Source organism: Prionailurus viverrinus, chromosome B1, assembly GCF_022837055.1.
Source record: "Prionailurus viverrinus isolate Anna chromosome B1, UM_Priviv_1.0, whole genome shotgun sequence".
NCBI lineage: Eukaryota > Metazoa > Chordata > Mammalia > Carnivora > Felidae > Prionailurus > Prionailurus viverrinus.
Window position 1 is genome coordinate 49,332,746 of NC_062564.1, and position 26,097 is coordinate 49,358,842.

Consider the following 26,097-nt stretch of genomic DNA (forward strand, 5'->3'; position numbering starts at 1 on the left):
GAGAAGACTGGCATTAAACAAGGTCAAGGTGTCTGCCATGCTCCCAGCCTGTGGGCACTTCCTTACACATGGGTAATGCCACAAATGGTTGGTCTGGCTCAGGACCGCCCAGATTCCCTTAGGAATGTGAGTTGGGGGAATATGGAGATAAGTGAGCAGAAGCCGATACAAAAAGAGGCAGCGCCAATGGAATTAATAAGCCATGCTGGAGATGAGACACTAGGGTGAAGCCACGAACCCCTCCTACTGGGGTCCCCAGAAATGCCTTGGATTCTGGATGACTTTCACATCCTAGGCTCTGCAACGCTCATCGGTATTATGAGTCCTTATGTTCCAAAGTCTTTCCCAGTGTCCTTACGACAAGCCCCCATTGCTTGAAGTGACCCAATGATTCTCTGGTCCTTGCTACCAAAAATGCCCAGAGAGAGCACCTGGGTATGCCACACATCAATCTAAGGGCTGGTTAGCTACTTGCCTCTTGGGTGGATTTGGGAATTAAGATGGAGGAAAACACAGTGGTGATAATCCCTATGGGGAGGCAATGGGCGGGGGGAGTAGAAAGAGGCTGGTTCTGGACTCAGGAACAGGGTTCAAATTCAAATTCTGATTCCACTAGTGGACAGATTCAACCTCTCTACACCTACCTTCTTCTTAAAATGGGTATAATGGTGGTGGTTGGGAGCAAATGCACAAGTCTTTGTTGGTACACCATGGGCACCCATCACTACGAACTCCCACCCTGGCTGCCCAGCAATTTGTCCAGCAACTTATGGGTCAGCTCTGAGAGATCACCCTGTGTTGTGGAGGATGGCTGGTATACAGTGGCCTGACCAGGGATCACAACCTTGAAAGCTTTCTTTGCAAAGTAATCCTGCTGGGTGGAGAGTAGGGACAAGGGGCGCTCACACTGGATTAGTCTCTTGACTTCCTCTGCTCTCCCCAGAGCATAGTTCCTGGCTCCTTAGTATATTAAGGGAGAGGGACAGGGGCATCAGCAGAAGACTAGCTCCTGCTGTCAGCAACTTTCTGCTCACTAATGCGAGCTGAATGTGATTCCTTAAGCAAAGCAGCTCCAGAATGATCCAGGAATGTAGCACTCCAGCTGAGGCCTCTCTGGGGCTCCTAGCACAGACCTTACAAATCCAGTATGTGGGGTTTCTCTTCTTGAAACAAATGTTTCTTTGCTCTCTTTGCCTTATAAATATGTATGTAGGAAAAGCAAAGTCCCAGACAAAGTAGGCAGGGTCAACCCCAGATTCCCCTGGTTCTGAATCTCTGAACCCCAGAACCAGAGAAGCCCTGGATGTTAGTCTTGAACCCATTTTCACGCTTTAAACATAGGGATCCTCTCCACTCTGTCCCATGCCTGACAGATGCTCATCTTACCTCCTTTGGGAACCCATTCCAGGATTTTAAAGCCAGCGTCGGGTTTCATTTCATTTACAGCATCTGCTGGCATCACTGGATGCCTCCAGGGTTTTTCATCTGATGACTTCCTACCTTGTTTTACTGTCTATGCTTTGGGTTTTGCAGTTATTGGGAAGCGAAACGCAACATACCTTCCTCTTTCTCCAGCATCTGGTGGGAACACAACCAAGGGAGTGGCTTCATTACTGGGTCCCTCAGCGGGTTTGAGAGGACAGTTTCATGGCCAGTGGCTACCATCTCATAACCGGTTTCCAGGGCTGGGCTAGACTGAGAACTGTGTACTGCCTGTGGAGCCTGTCCACATCTGGCTCAGAACTGCCCCCAACCCAGCTACAGCAAAGCCATGCTCTGGGCACTATCCAAGAGATTTCAAGTCAAGGATGGGCACCAAGGGAACTGATGTATACTCACTTCCTACTACATGCCAGACACTGCAAAGAAGCTCGTGCATGTATTCTCTCATTTATTCTTCATGACAGTTCCATGAGTTTAGTTACTATGGATCTCACCTAACAGAGGAGAAAATCGGCCCAGAAAAGTCAAGCGATTTGCCCAGGATCACACAGCGGCTATAAGGAAGAGCCAGGGAGGAGAGCAAAGGCCTTTGCTTTTCAATCCACAGAGCCAACTATCAGGCTGAATACTTAAGACAAATATTTACTAACAGCTCTCTTCATACAAAAAGCGCCTTTCACCTACCGCCCACCAGTCCCGCGGGGCCTACGGTAGTTAGTGTAAGTTAGGGAGTAAGGGAAGGAGCCTTGGTGTTAAAGCAGTGGCTCTCTCAGTGGACTGAGGCAAGTGGCCTGGGCTGCAGGTAGGAATCACCTGGGGTGCTTTAAAATCTACCGGTGCGGGGCTGGGCGGGGGGGGGTTATAGCTTGGAACAGCTGGCTGGTGATGTCAATGCGCGTCAAGGTGGAGAAGAAGTGCATGAAGGGACTGATCAGGGATGAAGCCCCACCCCTGCTACGCAACTTACCAGCTGTTGGACCTTGTGAGTAAGGCATGTAGGTAACACCTCTTCTGGGAGGGTTTTTCCCCGATCTGTTGTCCCAACATGCGCTCCCCACATATGAGAAATATTATACCGTCATTCCCTCCTTCAGGTCTGTGTGCACTCATCTTTGTAAGCTCCGTGAAAGCGAAAGCCACTCAACACCCTGGTGGTTCCCATCTGTGGGAAATGCGGTCGGTCCTCACTCGCAGGCAGTCTGGCACATCGCAGCACTTAACAAATTGTACTGAGCGAGTGGATGCATGAATGGGATCCACAGCCTTCTGCTGGGCTCGAGGAACAGAACTGATTCCTAAATACCCCAGAACCTGCTTGGCTGTGCATCAGAAGGGCCCCAAAGCCCAGGGAACTTTGTTTCTAAAGAACAGGAGAGGAGGGAAACCCAGCCTAAGCCTGAAACATCACAGACCCTTTAGGTTTGTTTATCCTGCCTTCTAGGCCAAAGCAAAACCGGGCAAAAGAAAGGAGGTTGTGTAGAGTCGAAATAAACACATGGGGCTGGGAAAATAGGCTCTGATTTTCTGCAGCTGCAGAGTAGAGCCCCGGGGATAATTTGGACCATCTGCCCATTAAGGAAGTTGAACTTTTCATTCTCTGGTGAAGAAAGAACTCCCCATGGCCCCAGCCGGCCTGCAGCACGGGGGCTCTGCTTCCCACCTCCCCGAGGTGGAGGTGGGGGACGTTGGGCCCCATCCTTCTCTTGACACGACACTTCTCTTTTCCCTGACATCTGTGGGAAATGTGGTCCGTATGGGAAGGACAGGAGCCATCCCACAAGCAAAGTAAGGAATGTCTGGTCAGGCTCTGCTGGAGGGCATTGCTTTTAAAATGAGGTCTGGCCTGTGGGTACGCTTTTATAAAATGCTACTTCCTAATGGTAATCTGCTCTGAACTTAATATGATGCTTTGTGCCTCTTCAAAGCACTTTTGTTAGCGGGTTTCATTTTGATCTTTGTATCCCTTCTCTAAAGTGGGTGGTTCTTGTTATACCCATTTTACAGATGGGGAAGCTGACTCAGGGAAGGAAGGGGTACATTGATAAAGTGGCCACACTCGAACCACATCTGGGTCTCCAGTCCCCAGACTACTGTTCTCTGTCTTCAGTTGGGGGTCACATGGGGTGCTTGGGCCTTTGCTGGGTAGAAGGAGAAGCCAGAAATACCTCCCAAGTTATCACTGTACTGATGATGCCGGATTTTTTGTAAAACTGTTTTTAACTTTGGTCCCTCCAACTCTGTTGTCTATTCTTTTGGAAACTGGGAGTTTGTCCTGTCTGATTTTGTTTTTCTGCTGCCTTACTCATGGATGCCCAGCTACTAGTGGAGGTGCAATAAAAATGTGCCTGATTAAATAATAAAGGAAGTGCTTCGCCTGCCCTGCCCTGAACCAGGAGCTCACCCCATCGCAGTGGGAAGATGCCACTAACACCCAGAGCGGCACTTGTAGGACTTCACTGGGCAGCCCAGTAGCGAGGTGAGTCCTTTGCCATGCTTTGGCTCTTGGGTCTCTCAAAGGGCAGTGAAGGGTCAGTGAGTGTCAACAGGCCTTTAGGAGTAGAAAGAAATGCAGTAGAGCCAGGAGAAAAACCAATGATAGGGAGGCCTCATTTGATCACGCCTGCAGCTGTAGGGGGTTCTGAAGTTCATACGGCATGGCATTCCTCTAAAGTCTTCGTGGACCTGCCCCTGCCGCCTTTAGCTCCGGGTCCCATGTCCAGGACAGGTGGCCTTTGTTAAGAAGGCACTTTCACCCTCTGCCCTCACCCACACCGTCCCCACCCTGCCCTGGTTCTTCTCTCAGTTCCATTCTCCTTCAAGTTCAGGGTCCGTGAGTCCTTGGCTGAGATGCTTCCCAGCCCCAATATTATAAATTCTTGAAGGCAGGACCCACCTCCAGCACCACATTCACCACTTTCTAGATCTATGACCTTGGGCAAGTAATATAACCTCTCAGAATAGCTTCCCCATCGGTTAAATGGGGTAACGACACCTGCCTTAGAGAGTCATTCTGAAATCTGGGTAGGCTGAGTGACTGGGGTGGTCGGTTCTCAAGAAATAGTGTTGAATTCCATGTAAGCCCCAAGGATCCCGATGGGGGCCTGAGGGACCGAGGCAAGGGAATGGCCCCCCGTTTGAGTCAGGGAGAAAGCCAGCCATGACCCCTCCCCCACAGCATCCACAAGACCTCCCAGGATGTCCACAGGCTCTGCCTCCCGCTTTCATCTTCTTTCTCCCGTGAGAATTCTACACCAGCGCTCTTTAGAAGACAGCCTGAAATCCAGCCCTAGGGGAAGTCAGTCCATCTCAACTGGTTCCAAGGACACCTCAATGGTGTTTTCCATTGTCAAAGGACAGGACGGGAAGTGGAGCCATGCATTTAATGCAGAGGCAGCGAAAGCTCAGGGACTCAGTCTGCAGTGCCTTCAGCCAAACTTCACCTCCAACAGAAGAGGAGGGAGTGCAGGGTCACGGGGATTAAGAATTCCGAAGTTTGTTTGTGTTGCTTTCTAAATAAACAGTTTAACCACTCCCGGTTTTAATGTACGTCTCAACCAAAAACTTTTCTTCATACGAAACCCACATCAAAGACCCAAACTTCAGTTCTGCAGTGGTCCAAGGTGTTGTTTTTTTGTAGAAAATGCCCTGTTCACCTTCAGTCTGAGGTTTGCATTACCAAAAGAGTTTTCTTCAGGGCAAATCCCAGAAATTGTCACGTGTTTGCTGGGAAACTGGGACATGCCAGTCCTTGGTGGGGGTGGAGGGGGGTTGCCTCTAGACTCCCCTCCAAAGGATGGGTACAGCAGTGTCAGATAAATGTGGGTAATGTGAGAAATGAAGGCACAGCACAGAACATGCTCCCTTGCTCACTCACGGTGACAAGAATAGGTGCTTAGGGAACAAACTGGTTACCCCCAGTCACAGTGTAAAAGGCCCCGCAGACCAACAGTTAAAAGAAGCAAACCTTCCCAAGTTCCACTTACAATACCTAACCTCAGAGTCTCAACATGAACTCCAAACACTGGCTTGCTTCTTTTCCAGCTAGCCCTTGGCTTTGGCCCTCAGTTGGTTCCCGCTTTCACCTAGTACGTATGTATGTATTTATTTCATTATTATTATTATTTTTTTAATGTTATTTTTGAGAGAGACAGAGACAGGGAGCAAGCAGGGGAGGGGCAGAAAGAGAGAGAGAGAGAGGGAGACACCGAACCCAAAGCAGGCTCCCGGCCCCGAGCTGTTAGCACAGAGTTACGTGGGGCTTAAACTCACAAACCAGGAGACCATGACCTAGGCTGAAATCAGACTGAGTGAGCCACCCAGGCGCCCCAACCCAGTATGTACGTAGAATACAGGTATGGCTGACCTTGAACAACACAGGTTTGAATTGCATAGGTTCATTTACATGCAGATTTTTTTCACTACAGTACCATGCTGTATGTGTGTGTATTTTCTCTTCCTTAGGATTTTCTTAATAACATTTTCCTTTCTCTAGCTTACTCTATTGTAAGCATACATCATATAATACACGTAACATATCAAATGTGTGTTCCTCGACAGTTATCAGTAAGGCTTTTTCAGTCAACAGTAGGCTATTAGTAGTTAAGTTTTGGGGAGTCAAAAGTTATACGTGGAGTTTAAAAATTTTTTTTAAACGCTTATGTATTTTTGAAAGAGAGTGAGAGTGCGTGCGTGTGAGCAGGGGAGGGGCAGAGAGAGAGAGAGAAAGAGAGAGTCCCAAGAGGCTCCATGCTGTGCGTGCAGAGCCTGACGCGGGGCTGGAACCCATGAACCCTGAGATAATGACCTGAACTGAAATCAAGAGTTGGACACTTAATGGACTGAGCCACCCAGGTGTCCTAAAAGTTATGCATGGAATTTTGAAGGCACAGGCTTGGGGTTGGTGTCCCTAATCCCCACTCCCACATTGTTCAAGGGTCAACTGTGCTATCGGCCCTGCTAATGGCCTCTTAGCACCCCTCTGCTTGTGTCTGAGAGCACCCAGCCACAAGGGGGCTTCGTTTCTCTTCACCTAAGCAGTTTTCCTCACCAGGGCTCACATGGAAGCTCTTCTCTCTCCCCTTTCATCAAACATGAATGTCCCCTAGCTCGCACAGCTGTTCCTAAGTCTCAGGCAGCTGCCCCACCCCCACCACACCCCCCATTCTACCACCTGGCTTCTTAAAGGAGCCAGGTCTTTTGTTTTTCCAGGGCCTCCTGAATCTATTTTAAGCCATCATACTGAGGGCAGCACGGATTAATCAGAACTGAACTGTTTTCTGCACATAGCAATTTAAAGCCCTCCTGGAAGGGGTCACTAGGAAGCTCTCAGGAAAAGTCAGTGGATTTGTTTTTGGAAGGCTTAGGATAAACTCTTGGCAAACCAGCACGTCTGGAAGGCCAGATCCCATCCTCTGCACAGAACAGGAGGTAAAAAAGAGGAGATTGCAGCAACGGAGGCTGAGGGCCGGGTCTCCCCGCCACATTGTCAGTAGGTCAGAAGGGGACTCGGGTCTCAGGCTTGCTACCCCGCGGCCCATGCTGCTCATCCAGAGCTCACGTCTCATCTTCTTAGGAGGCACTTTCTAAAAGAGGAGAAGCTCGGCCAAGAGAAGGAGCGAGAGCAGCAGAGAAATGTGGACTTGGAATATGGACCTTTCTGTGGGGAGGAAGGGGCTGCCTACCGTGTGCCCGGCCTTGGTCTTAGAGCTGAGATCACCAGGGACAGCTGAAGCTCCATTCTCATGACCTTGGCCGGCTACCCCTTGGTCCCAGCTCTCAGCCCGGTTCTCCGACAGTCACCTCTCACTGCTGTCATGTCACTTCCTGCTGACAGCCCATCCCGGCTTCCCAGTGCCTGAAGGTCGACCCTGAACTCCAGACTGTTGACCCCAGCATACCTCCCTGGCCTTATTTTTTGTTTCTTATATCCCTAAACCTCATCACACCAAACTATTTGGGTTTATGGGGCAATGCTTTCCTGTTTCATGCAGGGCTCTCTTTCCCTGGAATGCCTTTGCCTTCCACATCCACCTGTTGGATACCAATTTGTCAAAGACACCTCAGCAAGTGACTCCCACAACAGTAGGCAAAATTAGCCTCTGTACATACGTCTCCTATAGCCCTCACCACATTCCACTGTGATTGCGTGTGTATGTGTCTTCCTCACCTGCTAGATAGTGTGCTCCTCAAGTTGAGGCTGGTCCTTACTCCGCTTCAGTTCCCTAGCCTTTAGCCAGGGCCTCAATACCAGTTTGCCAAGTAAGTGAATAAAGCAATACTCTCTTCCATAAATATTTTCCTTCCTGCCACACTTCAATCTTTCTTCTTCTTTTTTTTTTTTCCTTATGTTTAGTTTTGAGAGGTGGGGAGGGGCAGAGAGAGAGAGGGAGACAGCAGAGAGCCAGACATGGGGCTCAAACTCATGAACGCTGAGATCATGACCTGAGCCAAAGTCGGAAACTCAACCGACTGAGGCACCCAGGTGCGTCTTCTATTTTTTCTTTATGATGGAAGTGAGAGAGGCCAATCCCTCTCGCCTCTGCTCCTTTCCTCAGCCAACTCCATGCCAGCCCCGGTTTCTGACCCACGGGCTTTGGGCCTTTGCTGTCCCTGTGCCTGCTCGGTTTCCATCTGGTTCCCACATCCCTCATTTACCATGTCCTTGTGCCCATTCCTTTCTCTCTGGTGCCTCCCACTCCGCGTCAGCCAGGGCTGGAAGCCGCGTTTGCCACGGGACAACTTTTCTGAGTGAATTCTGGGGCCCCGTGCATTTTCAGTCCCTGGACATACGCTCAGGGGAGGAGACATCTTAAAGACACTTGGCCATCTCCACATCCCCTCTGGGGTTTGCATCTGCCCCCCACTCACTGTGTGAGGATAAAGAGAAGGAATGAAGGACTGCATGAACCGAACCAGCGTGTGAGTGAACACAGCCAGATGCGTGTGGGTGCTGCTGCGTCCAGCCGGCGGGCTCGGTTTACCCACAAGAGAACGGAGAAGCGAGTGAGGGTAGGGCTTCACTGGGAGATGCAGAACTTCCAGTGTGAAACCTGTGCTGGCCTCTCATGGGGCCACAGAACACAAGGCAGCCAAAGCTGGGTGAAATTCAGCAAAAAGGGGAAGAAATCCTTAAAAGTGAGAATTAGCACTTTCGTATCAAACCCACTGAGAAGAGACAGTGGCCCATGAGGGCCCCAGGCTGTCAAAGGCCAGAGAGAATAAGAGGTAGTCCAAGGATGTAGCAAAGGACGGAGAGTGGGCTCGAGGCCAGACAGGTGTGACCTGTAACCTTGCTCTGCCCCTTACGAACTCCGGTGACCTTAGGCAGCTTCCTTCTTCTCTACCCTTAGCCTCCCCCGCCCCCCTAACGTGGACATAACCAGGACTCCTGAATTGTGCTGTCAGGATTAAGTGAAATAATGTGCATAGAAACTTTGCTTCTCATAGTACCAGCTACAAGTTTGTTAGTAGTAGCATGTGATAGTTGATTTTTCTGAGAAGTGTGGTTTACTCTTAGATCACGTTGTTGCTGGGGCATTAAAGTTGTATAAGGAATTAAAGAAATATATCCAGTTAGTAAAGAAATATATTTGCATATAAAAAGTCCAGCATCTCTGTCTCTCCATGCTTGCAAGAATGCTAACTTTTGGTGCCAAATGGGATTCCCTGGGGCACCCAGTGCAGGTAACTGTACTTACAGGGATGGGAGGAAGGGAACTCACGGACACTGAAGGCCTCTCTTTGCATTCCGGATTCTTTTTTTTTTTTTTTTAATGTTTATTTATGTTTGAGAGAGAGACATACACAGTGTGAGCAGGGGAGGGGCAGAGAGAGACACACACACAGAACCCGAAGCAGGCTCCAGGCTCTGAGCTGTCAGCACAGAGCCCGACATAGGCTCCAACCCATGAACCATGAGATCACAACCTGAGCCAAAGTCAGACACTTAACTGAGCCATTCAGGCGCCCCCGCATTCTAAAACAGAGATAGAAACATCTCAGCAGCTGTGGACAAAACTGTCTAGAAGCCACCTCCCTGATAATTTCTTTTGAGCTCACGCTACACGATGGGGTGCCCACTGCTCCCCCCGCACCCACAAACTTTCCTAAATACTGCAAACACACACAAGGTGTTAAACATTTTTCCTAATTTTCTGAGATGCCACTAGAAACTACCAACAAAACCTGGCTTAGAATCTACCCCTGGGTCATTCTGCATATTTTTCCCACGTGAAACCAAATTGAGGAAAAGTTTTTAAACAATCTGAGCTTCTATCCTGCTTTAAATTCATGCTGGAAACTTTACCCACCCCTGAGCTGCAAAAATACTATTTATTTTTCCTGCAAATGGACCATATATGAGGGTAAAACAAACGTTTTTCTGTCTTGAGATATGTATATAGAGTTTATTTTTTTCCTGGCCAAACTCCCCAAAGCCAAACATCTAACAGAATGACTGATACCTCCCTTGCCTCAAAACAAAAGAAAAGAAAACAAAACTTTACCTCTTGTCAAGCAGAAATCAGGAGATCTGGATTCCAGACTCAGTTTGAACCATGGCCTAGCCGTGGGATGGTGGGGATTCTCTCTAGACATCTATTCTTGGTCCCAGTTCAGTGAACTGGAGGTGGGGGGGGGGGTGCTCAGGAGGGGGAGAGGAGTCAGCCTGAAACCCCGTTTGACTCTAGAATCATGTGACTCCAGATCAAAACATGGGTAAACAATTGCAAGATCCTATCCTGAAAAATATTTTTATTTATTTATTTTTAAATGTCTATTTATTTTGACAGAGAGAATGTAAGCGGTGGAGGGGCAGAGAGAAAGAGAGAGGGAAACAGAGAACCCCAAGCAGGATCTGCACCCTCAGTCAGTGCAGAGCCTGACACAGGACTCAATTTCATGAACTGTGAGATCACGACCTGAGCTGAAATCAAGAGGTGGGCACTCAACTGACTGAGCCACCCAGGAGCCCCCTGAAAAATATTTTTTTAACATTAAAAAAAATTTTTTTAAGTTATTTATCTATCTATCTATCTATCTATCTATCTATCTATCTATCTATCTATTTAGAGAGCCTACATGCGAGCTGGGGAGAGGCAGAGTGAGAGGGGGAGAAAGAGACTCCCAAGTAGGGTCCATACCGTCACCACAGAGCCCGATGCGGGGCTTGAACTCATGAACCATTGAGATCATGACCTGAGTCGAAATCAAGAGTCAGATGCTTAACTGACCGAGCCACCCAGTCACCCTTTTTTGGGTAACTTTTATTTTTCCCCTGAAAAATATTTTTAAAAACTTTTTTTTGAATGTGTATTTATTTTTGTAGGAGAGACAGACAGAGCGTGAGCAGGGGAGGAGCAGAGAGAAAGGGAGACACAGAATCCGAAGCAGGCTCCAGGGTCTGAGCTGTTAGCACAGAGCCCGATGCGGGGCTCGAACTCACAAACTGAGAGATCATGCCCCAAGCCAAAGTGGACGCACAACCGACTGAGCCACCCAGGCGCCCCTCCCCTGAAAATTATTTTAATATTGATTCAAACCATGGGTCCCAAGAAATCTTCTCTGTAATGCCCTCTTCAAAGGAAAGCCCCCAATTTCTGATTCTGACCTGAGGGGTAGGTAACTTGTTGGGTCTTCTCGATCCCTTTATGTAGTAATACCCCACCTGCTGGAACTTCGGGTTTTCTGCTAAGGGTGGGAGGTGTTTGGTAAAGGTGCCCTGAGCTGGGTCTCCCAAGAGGGTTCCTTCTCCATGGTGTTCCTTTGTGGAGGAGGGCAGAACTCTAGTGCTGAGTCCTTTTCCCCACCCGTTAGATCTCACGGAGGGGCTGCCCTGGGCTTGGGGAATGACTGAGAACCTCCCAGAAGCGGGCACTCCGTGCTCATCAGAATTTCCACACTCTCCTGAAAGATGATCCTTGGCTTCCTCCTCAAAGCTGTGGTCTCAGGGATCCAGTTAACGCCTGTTGGACTGGAGCTCCTTAGAAACCAAACCAGGAGTCTGAATATAGCGTGGGTTTGGCATAGTCAGAGACAGGCCAGGGGTGCCGGCCGTGGGAAAGCACTCCCCTGCCACCGCATGGGGCAGCCCTGAATTGCTTCAAAGGTTCCCTTAAATCCATATCTGCAGGTGAGGGACTCACTAGGTTTTAAGGAGCCCAACCGGACTCTTAAAGACCAGGGGCCTAAGATCTCATTCCAGAGTTAAGAGAAGTCAGAGGCCTGGGTTTCCACTTTGCTTTTGCTCCTGCCTTGGGAGAGTCGTCCTGCCCCTGAAAGCCTCTGGAACAGGTGACAGATGGATGGCCTTCCAGTTACGCTCTACAATTCCTGCGTGTCTCCTATGCTTCCCTGTACGCTGTGTAAAGCCTCCTATCTGTGGAGCTGTCTCTGCTGAGCCAGCTCACTTTCCAGGTCCATCACCCACGAAGATATTTTTTGGGGTTGGGAGACGGCAATGAAAAGCTTAGGGCTTTGTGTCAAGGCCATTGTCTGAGCTCTGGGCTCCAGTGAGGGTGTGGCCTCTTCAGGGCAGGAAAGAAAGAACGCTGTTTGTCCCTGAGGAGGGGCTGTTCCGGGCTGACATCAGCCTCTTGTGGTGCAGTCCATAGACTCCAGGGCCAAGTGGATTAGATGCCCTTCCCCCCTGCTCCCCACCCACGCCTGGGGGAGCCCCACACTACTGTGGCTCAGCACCTCACAGCCCGGTCCAGTTGCAGAAGCCAGCCAGCTGGGCCCACAGAACCAAGGTAAACAGTGATGAAAGCATCCTTTAGATTAATGGACTGGCCACCACCACCTCTTCCCAGGCTAGCACGGACCTCCTCTCTCCTGTCAAGTCAGCTGAGGAACAGTCACCAAAGAGTTCCTGACAAGAACCCCCGGTATGTGGGCAGCGTTTCTGATCCCCCTCTCACAGGTCATCTCTCCGCAGACCCCCCTTCCTGCCACCACAGCAGGAATTTTTTATTTCACAGAGCTAAAGGCCACCGTCCTTCTCGGCTACTTTGGCAGCATTCCATCAGAAAGCAGTCAACAAACAGAGCAGAGAGCACCCCAAAGACAAAGTACGGAGCCCAGTCCGTTAGATAAGTGTGACTCAGATCTGTCACAGATGTCCTAGATCATATCCAGACTCCTTTATTTTGTCTTCAAAACTTTCCTCTTGGCTCCTAGCAAAGTCCACCAGGTCTCCTCATTGAGCCAGGACACTCCCAGTTAAACCCTTGGCTGCCCCAGAAAGGGACTGTAGACAATGCTAGGAAGACTGAACCACAGAAACTGTTTTGTGGGTTATAGCATCTAGGGTAAAGTGGATGCGGTGATCCCAGAGCGAGCATAGGCACACCTGGTCCTCGTCCGTGTCCACCACCACCGAGTGACAAAGCACCGTCATGTGCATTTTTCCTGTTTGATCTTAATCACAACCCTGGGAAAGAGAAGGCCAGGGGAGGTAACAGGCAAGTTCAAGTTTCAGAGGACCTTGGAAAGGCCCTACTTAGGAGAGAGGTGTCCTTCCTGGTCCTGCGTGACTGGGATGGAACCAAAGATCGGCAGTAGGGAAACCTGTGGTCTTGGGCCAGTGTGTGAATCTGCAGTGGCATCTGTCCCTGAGTGTCACCAGCAGAACCTGGGTGCAGGTGCAGTCTTCCTAGGGAGCCAGGACTGGAGCACAGGTGCCCTAGAAGGGGAGAATCTGCTCATGGCTTCCCATAGAATGGCAACATTTCAGAGCCCAACAAATATTATATGCTAGCATTTTGTTGAAACTTGGCTAGGAGACTCATTCTTTGACAATCTCTCCAAGGCTCTACGTGTAGCCCTTGTCAACATTTTAGGGAGGACGCCGGTCAGAGAGACTTCCATTCCTAGACTTGGTGTTCTGCCCAATAAGGAGATTCCCTAGTGTCACTACTCAGTTCATAGCAAAGGAGGAAAACAAAAAGGGTTCTGTTTTGCTTCTGCACCTTTCCTCATGCAAGTACCTGGAGAGCCGGTATGTCTGAACTAATGTATTACACGGCATGATAATACTCAGCACTTACTGAATCCCAGCCACAGTGGAGGCAGTGTAACAAGCACTTTATGTGGACTAACTCATTCACTTGTCACAATGATCCTACGAGGTAAGGATGCTTCTTATCCCCATTCTAAAGATGAGAAACCTGAGGTGCAGAGATTACTCAGCTGGCTAGTGAGGCAGCCAGGAGGGAGGGCAGACAGTCTGCCTCCAGATCATCCCATACAACCACTGGGCTTATGGAAGCATGGTCTGTGCCCCCTTCAGTATAGCTGTCTCTTGCTGGGCCAGCAGGGCCCTGAAACAGGGAGGGAGCTCCTTTGGCTCTAGCCTCCAGTCCCCCCAGACCCATGGGGCTGCTTGGATGACAGCTACAGAATCCAGTGACCCCAGTAGAATGTCCTTACCGGCATCCCCTGCTCTGTCTCCTTTGTCTCCCTTCTCTCCTTTTGGGCCTCGGTCACCTGAAACAGAGGAGGAAAACCGGCATTAGAAAAGGAAATAAACCCTACCGGTGAATAAAATGTGACCTGCAGGAGACATATCAACCCATGACCCGAGAAACTCTCAGCAAGAGCCTACAGCACCGGAGGGCCTGGTATGGCAGGAAAGATAAGAGCTTGAGTCGATTATGCTGCATGTTCTGGGCACCCCAAGAAGGAGATCGGGGGGCCCAGCTAAGAAGTTTCGTTCCCTAACTAAAGTGTAGAAGGGTAGAGTCTACCAGCACAGACTAGAGTATGTGGTATTCAGCAGGAAGAAGACAGGGCAAAGATATTCCTATTACGTAGTCAAGGTTTTATTTTTTTTTAATGTTTTTATTTTTTTATTTTTTTAATGTCTTAATTTATTTTGGAGAGACAGAGACAGAGCGTGAGCGGGGGAGGGGCAGAGAGAGGGAGACCCAGAATCGGAAGCAGGCTCCAGGCTCTGAGCTGTCAGCACAGAGCCCAACACGGGGCTCAAGCTCACGAGCAGTGAGATCAGGACCTGAGTCAGAGTCAGACACTTAACCAACTGAATCCCCCAGGCACCTCTTTTAATGTTTTTATTTTTGAGAGGGAGAGACAGAGCGTGAGCTGGGGAGGGGCAGAGGGAGAGGGAGACGCAGAATCAGAAGGAGGCTCCAGGCTCTGAGCTGTCAGCACAGAGCCCGATGTGGGGCCCAAACCCAGAAACCGTGAGATCATAACCTGAGCCAAAGTCCGACGCTTAACTGACTGAGCCACCCAAGTTCCCCAGTAGTCAAGGTTTTAGAAGTAAGCATCCAAGTTTGTCTTAATAAGCACTAGAGGAAAAGCTGGGGGAGGACTTCAGTTACACAGGGAGGACAGAGGTTATATGTCAGGCAGATTTCCCAGCGGGGGAGGCTATAAAACATGAGGCAGAGCTTCGAGGGAATTGTAGAATTTCCTTTTCAGGAAAGAGCTCTGAAACCATAGAGCCCTTTTCCAAGCTAGCATCTCACTCTACAAAGAAGTAGAAGGTCCTGACACCACTCAAAAGGGGGAGGGCACTAAAGTGACCAGGGAATTCCATTCCAAGTCTCTTCATAAAAATATCTGCAAGTCAAGCACTCTCAACAATAGCCAAATTATAGAAAGAGCCTAAATGTCCATCAACTGATGAATGGATACAGAAATTGTGGTTTATATACACAATGGAGTACTACGTGGCAATGAGAAAGAACGAAATATGGCCCTTTGTAGCAACGTGGATGGAACTGGAGAGTGTGATGCTAAGTGAAATAAGCCATACAGAGAAAGACAGATACCATATGTTTTCACACTTAGGTGGATCCTGAGAAACTTAACAGAAACCCATGGGGGAGGGGAAGGAAAAGAGGTTAGAGTGGGAGAGAGCCAAAGCATAAGAGACTCTTAAAAACTGAGAACAAACTGAGGGTTGAGGGAGGGTGGGAGGGAGGGGAGGGTGGGTGATGGGTATTGAGGAGGGCACCTTTTGGGATGAGCACTGGGTGTTGTATGGAAACCAATTTGACAATAAATTTCATATATTGAAAAAAAAAATCTGCACGTCAGAGAAGCCTATGGCATATTGTCTGGTGAAAAAAAAGCAAGCCAGCAAGTTCCAGGGATGGATGCCTAATGTGATCCAAGTGTTGAAGAAAAAAAAACACCCCAAAACAAAGGCAACCATATATGTAAATATAAATATGCTTAGAAAAAGTTCTGGCAGGATACGCTCCAAAATGTTTACAGTAGTTATTCCAAAGAATAATAGCTTAAGGGGCTATGGGGCAGGGGACTCGCTTTTCACTTTATACATTACACTTTATCTGCTTCTGTATTGTTAAATACTTTCAACAAGCATAGGCTGCTTTTGTAGTCTGTTTTAAAATCATTTTTAAAAATTTTAAATTTTAAATTTTTTAACGTTTATTTATTGTTAAGAGACAGAGTGTGAATAGGGGAGGGGCAGAGAGAGAGGGAGACACAGAATCTGAAGCAGGCTCCAGGCTCCGAGCTGTCAGCACAGAGCCTGACGCGGGGCTTGAACTCACAAATTGCAAGATCATGACCTGAGCCAAAGTCGGATGCTTAACCAACTGAGCCACCCAGGCACCCCAAAATCATTTTTTTAAAATGTAGATCATAAAAGGAAGAAAAATCTCAGCCTGTTTAATCACCAGAAAGTAGAATAAAAGTTCTCAGTGATCCAAGACTAAGAGACCATCCTAGACACAGGGTAGGAATGATTAATAGTACTTTTTCTTAGTTTTCATATTTACAAGGGAGAGGGTTAAGACTGGGGACACGGCATCAGATTTCCTCGTCTTGTGCTGCAGTTACCATGGAAATCTGCTCACTCTTGAAAAGAATGTAGAGGGGCACGTGGGTGGCTCAGTCGGTTAAGCATCTGACTCTTGGTTTCAGCTCTGATCGTGATCTTGCGGTTCATGAGTTTGAGCCCTGCATCAGGCTCCATGCTGACAGCTCAGAACCTGCTTGGGATTCTCTCTCTGCCCCTTCCCTGTGTGCACACATGTGTGCTCTCTCTCTCTCTCTCTCTCTCTCTCTCTCTCTCAAAATAAATAAATAAACATTAAAAAAAAAAAAGAAATGAATGTTTAGCAAGACCAAGTGACTTGCCCAAGGTCACTGAGCTAGTCAATGGCAGAGCCAAAATGCAAAGATAGTCCATCTGCTCCAGTGCCTGTGCTGCTGCCCAGGGGCTAGTGATGAGCAAGGCTACACAGGTGCTCTGAGGTTTGCTATTACCTTTGAACCCGCGCATGCCCATTGGTCCTGTGGCTCCCATCTTCCCATCATCGCCCTTGGGGCCTGGCAGCCCTGGGGTTCCTCTCTCTCCTGGCAGACCTGGGGAGACACAGGACAAGTTGTGGGGCCTCGGACTCAGAGCTGGAGGGCCTTTTACAGGTCACCATCTGGCCCGGCCATCACCCTCAACCACACGTCCTCCTGTGGCTTTTCCTTACTGATTCTTCTCAGTGAAGTTAGAGAGGCTGCAAAAACAGTGTTCAAAAGGTCAGCACAAACCTTCCCCGCCGGCGCCTCTTAGCCAGTTAGGCTGGGTCCCTGACCCCGGAAGGTCCAATTCTATTGTGAGTAATGGTGGTGGTGCCCACCGCATTTGGGAGATGTCCCTTTGCCTCTAGTTGTGCTGGAGATTTCAACTCAGCAAACAGTTTTTTGAGTACTCTCTATGTGTCAGACACCGTTCTGGGTTCTTTTCATAGAGTACCTCATTTCATCCTCACAATCAACTGAGGTACTATTTCACCTATGTTACGAATGAGGAAACTGAGGCCCAGAGAGGTTAAGTAACCTGCCCATGGTCACACAGCAGAGAGTGTTGGGGGCAGGATCTGAGCTCTGGTCTTCCTGAACTGAAAGCTTGTGGTCAATCACCTTTATCTCATGCTGGATGAAAAGGGCTTACTGGTATTTAGGGTAAGAGGCAGATGAAATAGTTCCCCATCCTCTTTAACAAAAAACCCCACAAAGATCCCTTCCCCGCTGTAAACCCCAGGGAGGGAGAGCAAAGGGGATCATAGGCTGAGGAGGAGGAAGAAAGTCAGCAAGGCCAGTAAATGGGAGAGATGACTGGCTGCCAGATCAGGCCCCTGGGCTCCCAGCCACGAGGTCCCGTGGCCATTGCCTGCACGTCACTATGGAGAGCCAGAATCAACAAATACTTTCACCCAGTGAGAGCCCTGCTCCCCGAGAGGCCTGACCTAAGTTCACAGTTATCTCTGTAAAGCAGAGAACTCTTAATTAACTGATTACTTGTTCTTTCCCGCTTTGAATGTGGGCTGGCTTTCTCTGGTCTCTTTGCGTGACACGGAGAAACCTGTCTTCCAGTAATGATTTCTCCAGAGATTTCACATCAAATGTCTGGAGGCGGATGAATGGCCCAGAGGATGGTGGTACCTCAGAGAAGGGCTGATTGATTTCTTTTTTTCCTTCCTAACACGAGATACCTGTGTGGAGTCCAATGGCCCCATTGCCACAGAGTTCTGAATCTAGTATGAGATATGCCCAGGGCTCCCCATCGTATAATTTAATAAGGCAGAAAAAGAGTTTCCGCAGGCCTGTGAGTGTTTAGGCATCCTCAGTTCTGAATTTGGGGGGTTCCCCTGGAGGTGAGCCAGGAGTAGAGGCCAGGCCGTGGGCTCTCCTCCTATTACCTTCTGCCCCTCTCCTGTGTGCAACCTCCTCAAGATTTAGGAAGAAGATGGTTTGAAGATGGAATTCCTGACATAAACAAAACAGACATCTTTCCCCAGATAAACTTCCCCTTTTCTTACATCCTTGAGAAGACTTTGCACTCTCCTGGGGAAATGCCGCTCACAGCAGAGGCTCAGAAGCGAACAGTCTGGGAGGCCAAGTTTGAGAAAGTAACAGAACAGAAGCGTCCTGAGACAAGGAGTCTGAGAAGAACACACTCTTTCCAAAAGGCCAAAAAACATCCTCCCCATCAGCCACCGGATCTTCAGGGCTGTCACTAGCGTGTTCATTGATTTGGGCAGAATCAGCAAGGAGGAGGGAGTATCGGGTGCCCGGTGGCTCAGGACACACTGAGGACACACAGCATGCTTGTGGAACACCCTCGATTCCTTCCAAAGGCCCTGGTCATGTGAATCCTGCCTCCCGGGCTGAGAAGTGGCTGCAGGAAGCTGTGAGCCTCTCATGCCCCCCTTTGCCTTCAGATCCTGGTACTTTATGTGAAGAAGTTTTTGCCCCATCCTTGTGATAACAGCAATGCATCAGTGTCTCGACACAGCAGGGCATTTGAAGCTGGGTGGATTGGGGGCTCTCCCGGGGGGCCCTTCACCAATACCAATGAGAGGGTGGAGGGTCAGGGACGGAATGGGGGCACCCTCTCCTTCCTGATATGCCCAGGTCCTTCCCGGGGCCTCCCAGTTACCTCGAAGTCCAGGTAATCCAGGGATCCCAGGCTCGCCTTCTTTCCCTTCATCCCCCTGATCGCCTTTGGGGCCGGGAGGTCCTGAAAGGGTTACAAGATGGCACCAAGGTTAGAGGGTAGCTTGTGGAATAGGCCACCTATAGAGGAAGAAAACAACTCCTTCTTAAAGAGAGAAACGGTCAGCACTATGCCTAGGAAGCACAGAGGGCTCCACCTAGCCCAGTCTTGTGTGTGTGCAGGGGAAATCAGGGAAAGCTTCCTGGAAGAAGTAATATCCAAAGTGAAATCTCGAGGAGGAACAGAAGGTGGCTAAGTAAAAAGAGGAGTGGAGGCATGTTATGGACTGAATGTCTCTGTTCCCCGCCCCCCCCCCCCAAATGCATATGTAAGAGTCCTGATCTTCAATGTGATGGTATTTGGAGGTGGTGCCTTTGGATGTGATTAGGTTTAGATAAGGTCATGGGAATAGGGCCCCCAAGAAGAGACACCAGAGAGCACTCTTGCTCCCTATCCCCTTCTTCGTGCTTGAGGTGTTCTTTCTCCCTCTCCCTCTCCCTCTGCCATGTGAGGACACAGCAAGAAAGTGGCCGTCTGTAAGCCAGGAAGAGGGCTCTCCTTAGAACCCTACCGTGCCACACCCTGAGACTTCTGGCCTCCAGAACTGTGAGACAGACATGTCTGTTGTTTAAGCCCCCCAGTGGGGGGTATTTTGTCCTAGCAGCCCGGACGGACGGAGACAGAATGACAGGGAGAGCTCCAGGCAGGAGGAACCATCCTTGTAAGAGCTTAAAGATAAGAAAGAGACATGTGAGCCATGGTGGGATTAGCAGCTGGGGGCATATGCTGGACAAGGAGGGTGCAAAAGTGGGGGCTCTTGGAGTTATGGCCTAAGTGTTGACTTGACCCTGAGGGTACCAGAAACTGCAACAGGGTCTGAGGGAAAACAAGAGTGTCATCAGATCTGCACACAAGGGAGACGGCTCAGGCTGCCATGTTGGAAAATGGATCAGGACGGGAGGGAAAGCAGAGGCGGGGAGGCCATGAGGAAGCTGCACCCCAGGTGGGAGGTGGTGGTCCGGAGGGATGAGAGTGGCCGTGTGGAGGTAGAACAGACAGACCTTGACTAAACATAGGTGAGGTTGGGGGAAGTGGAGCATCTGGCTTGGGCATCTGGGGGCAGGGAGGGGTGTCTATTTGCTTCTGAGCAGGACTTTCTTCTAGGGCCAGGCTCCACTGTGGCGGGGATTCCAGCACATGTGACCGGATTCGGTACCCACAACAATGCTGCGCATATCGTCTTAGAACAACAGTTATAGAAGTTGCTTGTCTGAGGCCACACGGCCAGCTGGCAAGAAAAGGGGCCCAGGTTTCGACCCGGGTCTGTCTGGCCCTGCCCCTCGGCCTCACCTATCACAGTAGATGGTTTGCCATTCCCAGAATGCAGTTAGACTTTCCCACCACCACCCCCCAGCCTGCTGTGCTCCCCATCGATCTCCTATGCCCGCCTGTCCCCACCCCCCCACCCCAGGCTGCTTGCGCATCACTTCACTTTTGGCCAGAGCCTCTCTGAGCCAGCGTTCCTGCTGAGGGTGGGCATGGCCCATCTGAACGGGCATATTTGGTGCCACTCAACACTTATCTCACACTGTCTTGTCCTGGACTCACAGATGTACATGTCCTCTCCTTCCCAACAAAACTGCCAGCTTCATTCTTGGCATCCCTGTCCCAGCTGTGAAGAGCCAGACTCTAAGCTCCCTCCTCTTGCTGCCTTGTGAAAGAAAAAGAAGACCCAGGAAAATGCCAAATCTGTATTGTAGCGAATTGAAGAGTGTCCCTTCAAAATTCATGTCCACTTGGAACCTCAGAATGGAACCGTATTTGGAAATAGGGTCATTTGCAGATGTAGTTAGTTAAGAGGGGCTGATCCTGGAGGAGGGTGGGTCCTAACCCAATGGCCGGTGTTGTTATAAGAAGATAAAGCACAGCAGACCCATGGGGAGAGTGCTATGTGAAGGGGGGGGGGCAGATTGTAGTGTCTACAAGCCAAGGAATGCCAAGGATTGTCAGCAACCACCAGAAGTCAGGAAAAGACCAAGAAGAATTGTCTCCTGGCACTTACAGAGGGAACACGAGCCTGTGAACACCTTGACTTTCAGACTTACAGCCTCCAAAGTTACAAGAGAATCGGTTTCTGTTGTTTGAAGCCACCCACTTTGTGGTCCTTTGTTATGGTAGCCCCAGGAAACCAAAACATGCACACTCACAACACAGCAGCAATGGATTGCACAATAAATATTTGATGAATGAATGAGATCAGAGGGTGTTAATACGTACAAAACAACCAGGCAGCCAAGACCGAGATGTACTGATACATTCCAAAAGTTGGCACCATCATCAGACCCTAACCCAAGTTGACAGCTGTTTAATAATTCGATGGCACATACACAGGAAAAAAGCAGTCAACAACTTAAAAATGCACGCATGACACACAAATCACTTAAAGGGACCGCGTTTTGTGGCCATCTTCCTCTCTTCTATGAAGGAAAGCAAAGGAAGACTGGCCATGTTGATCCCAGGTTTCAGGTGACAGCATTGGGACACAGAATCTGTTAAGAACACACCTGAGATTATACAGCAAAGGAGAGGCATGGTGGAAGGAGCTGATGAGATTTCCACCCCATATTCCAGCAATCTCTCTGTCAGGTCAGAGCTGCAGCCAGGGACACGGAGAGGTACCTGGATGTCTGCACTCTACGAGCTGTCCCTGAGCGAGACCCCCTTCCCCCTGCCCCCGTACACTCTTCTGTGCCCTCCTACCCTCCCCACCTGGAACACAGTGCACCTGGAACTGATCAGGTCAAGGACGCAACGGGTTGAACACTCCACAATTTGCTCTATTTGCTCTGCTGAGGGTGTGACTCAACACGTGGATCTTCCCAGGAGTAATTCTCACCAAAGAAGGATGCTGCCCAGGGAATAATCCGTGACGGTAGGGCATCAGGGTGGCAGCGATCATTTGGAAGGTAGGGGTTGAGTACAGACACGGAGTGTCTTAAGTTCACATCCTGGTCCTGGAAAATCTAAGTTAAAGTTCCTTCCCCAGACATTTGTAGTGAGGAGTAAGCAGATGACATGACACACGGGCTATAAAGGGGCTTGGTAACCTTTGAGTGGCAAGCTCATCCTCATCATCTGTATCCCCACTTTCATAATGCTTCCTCAGAACGATTCCAAGATCACCTCGCATAGTCATTCTGAGCTGCACCCAAAATCACCTTGCCACGCTTGGCTGGCTCATTCAGGGAGAGGGCGGAAGACATCCTACACACAGGTGTAGTTTTTTAAGACACAGATAAGTGGTTAGTAAGGCCCTTTACTAGAGATGAACTGGGAGGAAGCTGGAATGGACCGTAAAGATGGGCGCTGATTTTCAAGCCTTGGTCACGCCCTTAGGTGGAACTGGTCCCACAGACTCAGAAGGACCTAAACTGTGGTTAGTGGTTGAGTCTCATGGGGCCAGGCTTCCTGGAGCTCCAACGACCAAGTGCTTCTTCAAATCACTGCTGCCCCATGGATAATGCACACTTGGGCTCTGACATTTTATCATTTTCTCTGGAATCCAGGCCAAAAATTGAGCCTGCTTTGACTCCTCTCTTTTCCCTGCTCCCCATAACCCCCTTGCTCATCAAGGCTTGTCATCAAGGTGAATCCCATGTCATTCTCTACCTCCTTCCTCATTGCCACCACCCTCTTCAGGGTCTCACACCCAACCTTGTAAAGACCTCCTTGTCTGAGGGCTAAAACCCATTGTGCTGTCCCATTGATCTTGTCAGAATCCAGTGAACTCACAGTCTCTGTGCTCAAAGCACAAGGGGCCACAGCCCCTCTCCTAGAGACCCCTACAGATCATTCACCACCTGACCCCTTCTGCAAACTCACAGCCTGATGCTTCCAGATGTGAGCTCTCTTTCACCTCCGCAAAACCATTCTCATGTGTCCCCAGACATCCACCAAATCTTTCCCTTTCTAGGAGTCCTGTCCCTCTCAGGCCTGGAGCTCACCTCCAAGCACACCATTCTGATCTCTCAGAGCACGAGGGAAGAGCCCCCAAATCTCAGAGCTGGAAGGCCCCTCACACATCACTGTGCACAAATTCCTCATGGAAGCACCCCTGAACCTGGGCGGGCCACCTTGTGCCCGCTCACTGGGCCCTGTCACTCATCTCGCACTGTGGTCCCCAAGGAGGACAGGCCTGTCTATAGGGCCGGAGCCCCAATCTCTGCAGCCCTATACCTCACAGGGCACCTGGCATACTGTACAGATTCTATGAACTACTTCTGGGCAGTTGTAAAAGCCATTATGGTTATCACCGGTCCTAGTGGTACCCAGCTGAGCTTTTTAACTTCTTGACTCTTTATACTGTGACTTGCTCATCCTTTCTCTCACTAGAGCAGGCCAGAGCATGGAGGCAGTCTGGGACAAGGAGGAGTGGGGTCTATTTCTCCACAATTGTGAAAACGCTTCCGGCGCCCCCTCCATTCTGCTTCTGGTCCAGGGCACCAGCTTCCCTTTCAGCCCACCTCCTACAGGTGGGACAGGGAGGAGGAGGAGGAGGAGGAGGAGGAGGAGGAGGAGGAGGGAGAGAACCCTCTAGCCCTGTGCCCTGTGTCTGGAGTCCCCTCCTGGGGCCTGCCCACCAGTCCAGTCCTGTGCTCCCACACTGCCCCCAGGGCAGTTCTGCCCCCAAGGGGGCTGCCCATGAGCTGTGCCAGCTGGAAACATCTCGAGAACAAATGAAGGATGTGTGACTGAGCATTTGGGAGAAACACCAGGGTTCCTCTGGGAACCAGCCAACAGAGAGGGAAAAGCAATCCGTCCTCCCTTCCCGGATCCTGGTTTGAGTGATGGGGTGGGGGACCCGCATGTGCTGGAATCTGGACAGATCCCTGCCAAGAACAAATTATCATTCCAGCTGATGAAGTGGGCCTGAAGCCAGCAGAACAGCAACCCAGATCCATAAACACCACCCCCCTGCACCACGCTAATCCCAGGGCGGCTGACCAAGGTGGAGTCCCCCAATTAATTGCCCCACTCCCACCCCCTGACGTCACGTGGGCACTGGGCTCTCAGCTCTATTACCTTTACAGTTTTGCACGCTCTCCCACTTCCTTCACTGTGTGCTCAGGGCAAGGACTGTTAGCCGTGTTTCCTGGCTTGGGGGGGCTTGGCCCAGAGGCGCAGGTGCTGCCCCTGGCTCCGGCCCAGCCTGTAAGGCCAGCCTTCGTCTGAGTGTCATGGGCTAAGGGGTGGCGGGCCAGGCCGGATGCAAGTGCGTGCTCTCCACTCCCTTTCCAGCAGAGAGGCTGGCGTGGAAGGTGACAGGACACAGTGCCATCTAGCCCTCCCGGGGAGCCGCCACACAGTCCGTGCTTCCCAGTCCTTGGTACAGCAGGAACACTATTTACATATCACCCTGCTCACAGAGACCTCGTCACCTCCAACACGTCCCTATGCATGAGAGGCCAGAGCTGGAGCCCGGAACCCATGGCCTCGCTCCATCACGTCGTCCATTTATAACACTGCTGGAACTGGACTCCCTACTACACAGCATGTTTAAAAAGCGGCTCACAGATAAATCTGCTCTGCCAACTCGTGTTCATGAACTGAGAGATGCATTTTCGAGTCCCAGCTGGGGCCACCCGCTTGGGATTTGACTTGGGCAAGTCATTTCCCCTCTCTGAGCCTCAAGGTCCTCAACTGTAAAACAAGAGGAGCGGACTAGATGATTACAGAGCCCATTTTCAGGGTAACATTCTGTGATTCTATAACCTTCCATCTAGCAAACGGGCCATCTGAATATGGTGGAGAGTCCTGCCTTCCTGCCTCGCTCACCCCTTCGCGCCTCTGTAGAGGCCCCCCCCCCCTTGCTGGTTTCTCTCCCTTTTCCTGGTATACCTCCCCTCTCTGGTTATCTTCCTCCTCCTATATGGCCCCTTCACTGGTTACCTTTCCCCCTCTTGGTATGCCTCCCCTCTCTGGTTATTTTTTTCCCTCCTGGTATGGCCTCTCTCTGGTTACCTTTCCTCCTCCTGGTATGTCCCTTCTCTGGCTATCTCCCCCCTTCTGGTACACTTGCCCTCTCTGGTTATCTTCCCCCTCCTGTATGCCCCCCTCACTGGTTACATTTACCCCTCCTGGGATGCCCCCCACTCTCTGGTTATCTCCTCACTCCTGTATGCCTTTTCTCTCTGATCATTTAAGTTCTCTGCTTCTCACAAACCACAGTCAGATTTCAACAGACATGATTAATACTGAAAATCCAAAGCAGAAAACAAAAAGCACTGCTGTGAATGTACACAAAAGACAAACCGGAGACAAAGTTCAGAGAAAACTGTATAACGAAGTGAGAGAATGAAAACCATTTGGGGTCAAGCTCAAGAATAACATAAATAAGCTCATAGTTGAAAAATATACATAGTTGAGTATTTGTAGATTTTGCACCAGGAAAGGGCAAAGAGGGGGAGAGTGTGAGTGTGTGTGTGAATGTGACTGTGTGTGTGTGTGTGTGTGTGTTTAAAGACTAAGAGAGGAACTGGACAAACTTAAGGCAGAAAGGCCATTCCAGAGAGCAGTATGGAAATGCATAGAAGCTTAGCCAGTAAAACACCTCTTATCCAAAAGCCAGGGTACAGTTTTGTCTTGTTAAAGTTAAATGGCGATGGGGCGTCTGGGTGGCTCAGTCAGTTAAGTGTCTGACTTCGGCTCAGGTCATGATCTTGCAGTCGGTGAGTTCGAGCCCCACATCAGGCTCAGAGCTGAGAGCTGAGCTGAGAGCTCAGAGCCTGGAGCCTGCTACGGATTCTGTGTCTCCCTCCTCTCTCTGCCCACCCCCCTCACTCACTCTCTGTCTCTCTAAAACGAATAAACTTCAAAAAAAAAAACCTTTAAAGTTGAATGGCGATTACATCAGATATGCCACACAGAATCTTCTCTAATCATGCCAGTTGGGTCCCTGGCAACCACGAGAGAGGGAAATGGAAAAGGGAGATACTGGATGCGGTGGTGATCCTGGGAGCCAGAGGGACTGAGTGGTGTTCGTCTCCAAGGAGCCAGCAGCCCATCGAGAAGGCAAAGCTTGAGGACTAGAAGGCAGGCTGGGCAGGACTGAGATGAAACTTTTGGTTCCAGGGAACAGAGTGTGAATCTCAGTTTAAGAACCAAAG

The 26,097-nt window shown here is 49.9% G+C and overlaps 1 protein-coding gene across 2 annotated transcripts in view; it reads right to left on the reverse strand.

Annotated features, from left to right (window-relative positions):
• SCARA5 (scavenger receptor class A member 5) overlaps positions 1–26,097 on the reverse strand; it is a 126,940-nt gene that overhangs the window by 22,204 nt on the left and 78,639 nt on the right. For both annotated transcript variants that reach the window (XM_047856944.1, XM_047856943.1), the window contains exons 5-7: positions 18,875–18,955; positions 16,705–16,803; positions 13,870–13,926 (exon numbers count right to left, since the gene is read on the reverse strand). In XM_047856944.1, coding sequence (XP_047712900.1) covers positions 13,870–13,926; positions 16,705–16,803; positions 18,875–18,955 — 237 coding nt within the window. The remainder of the gene's footprint in view (positions 1–13,869; positions 13,927–16,704; positions 16,804–18,874; positions 18,956–26,097) is intronic.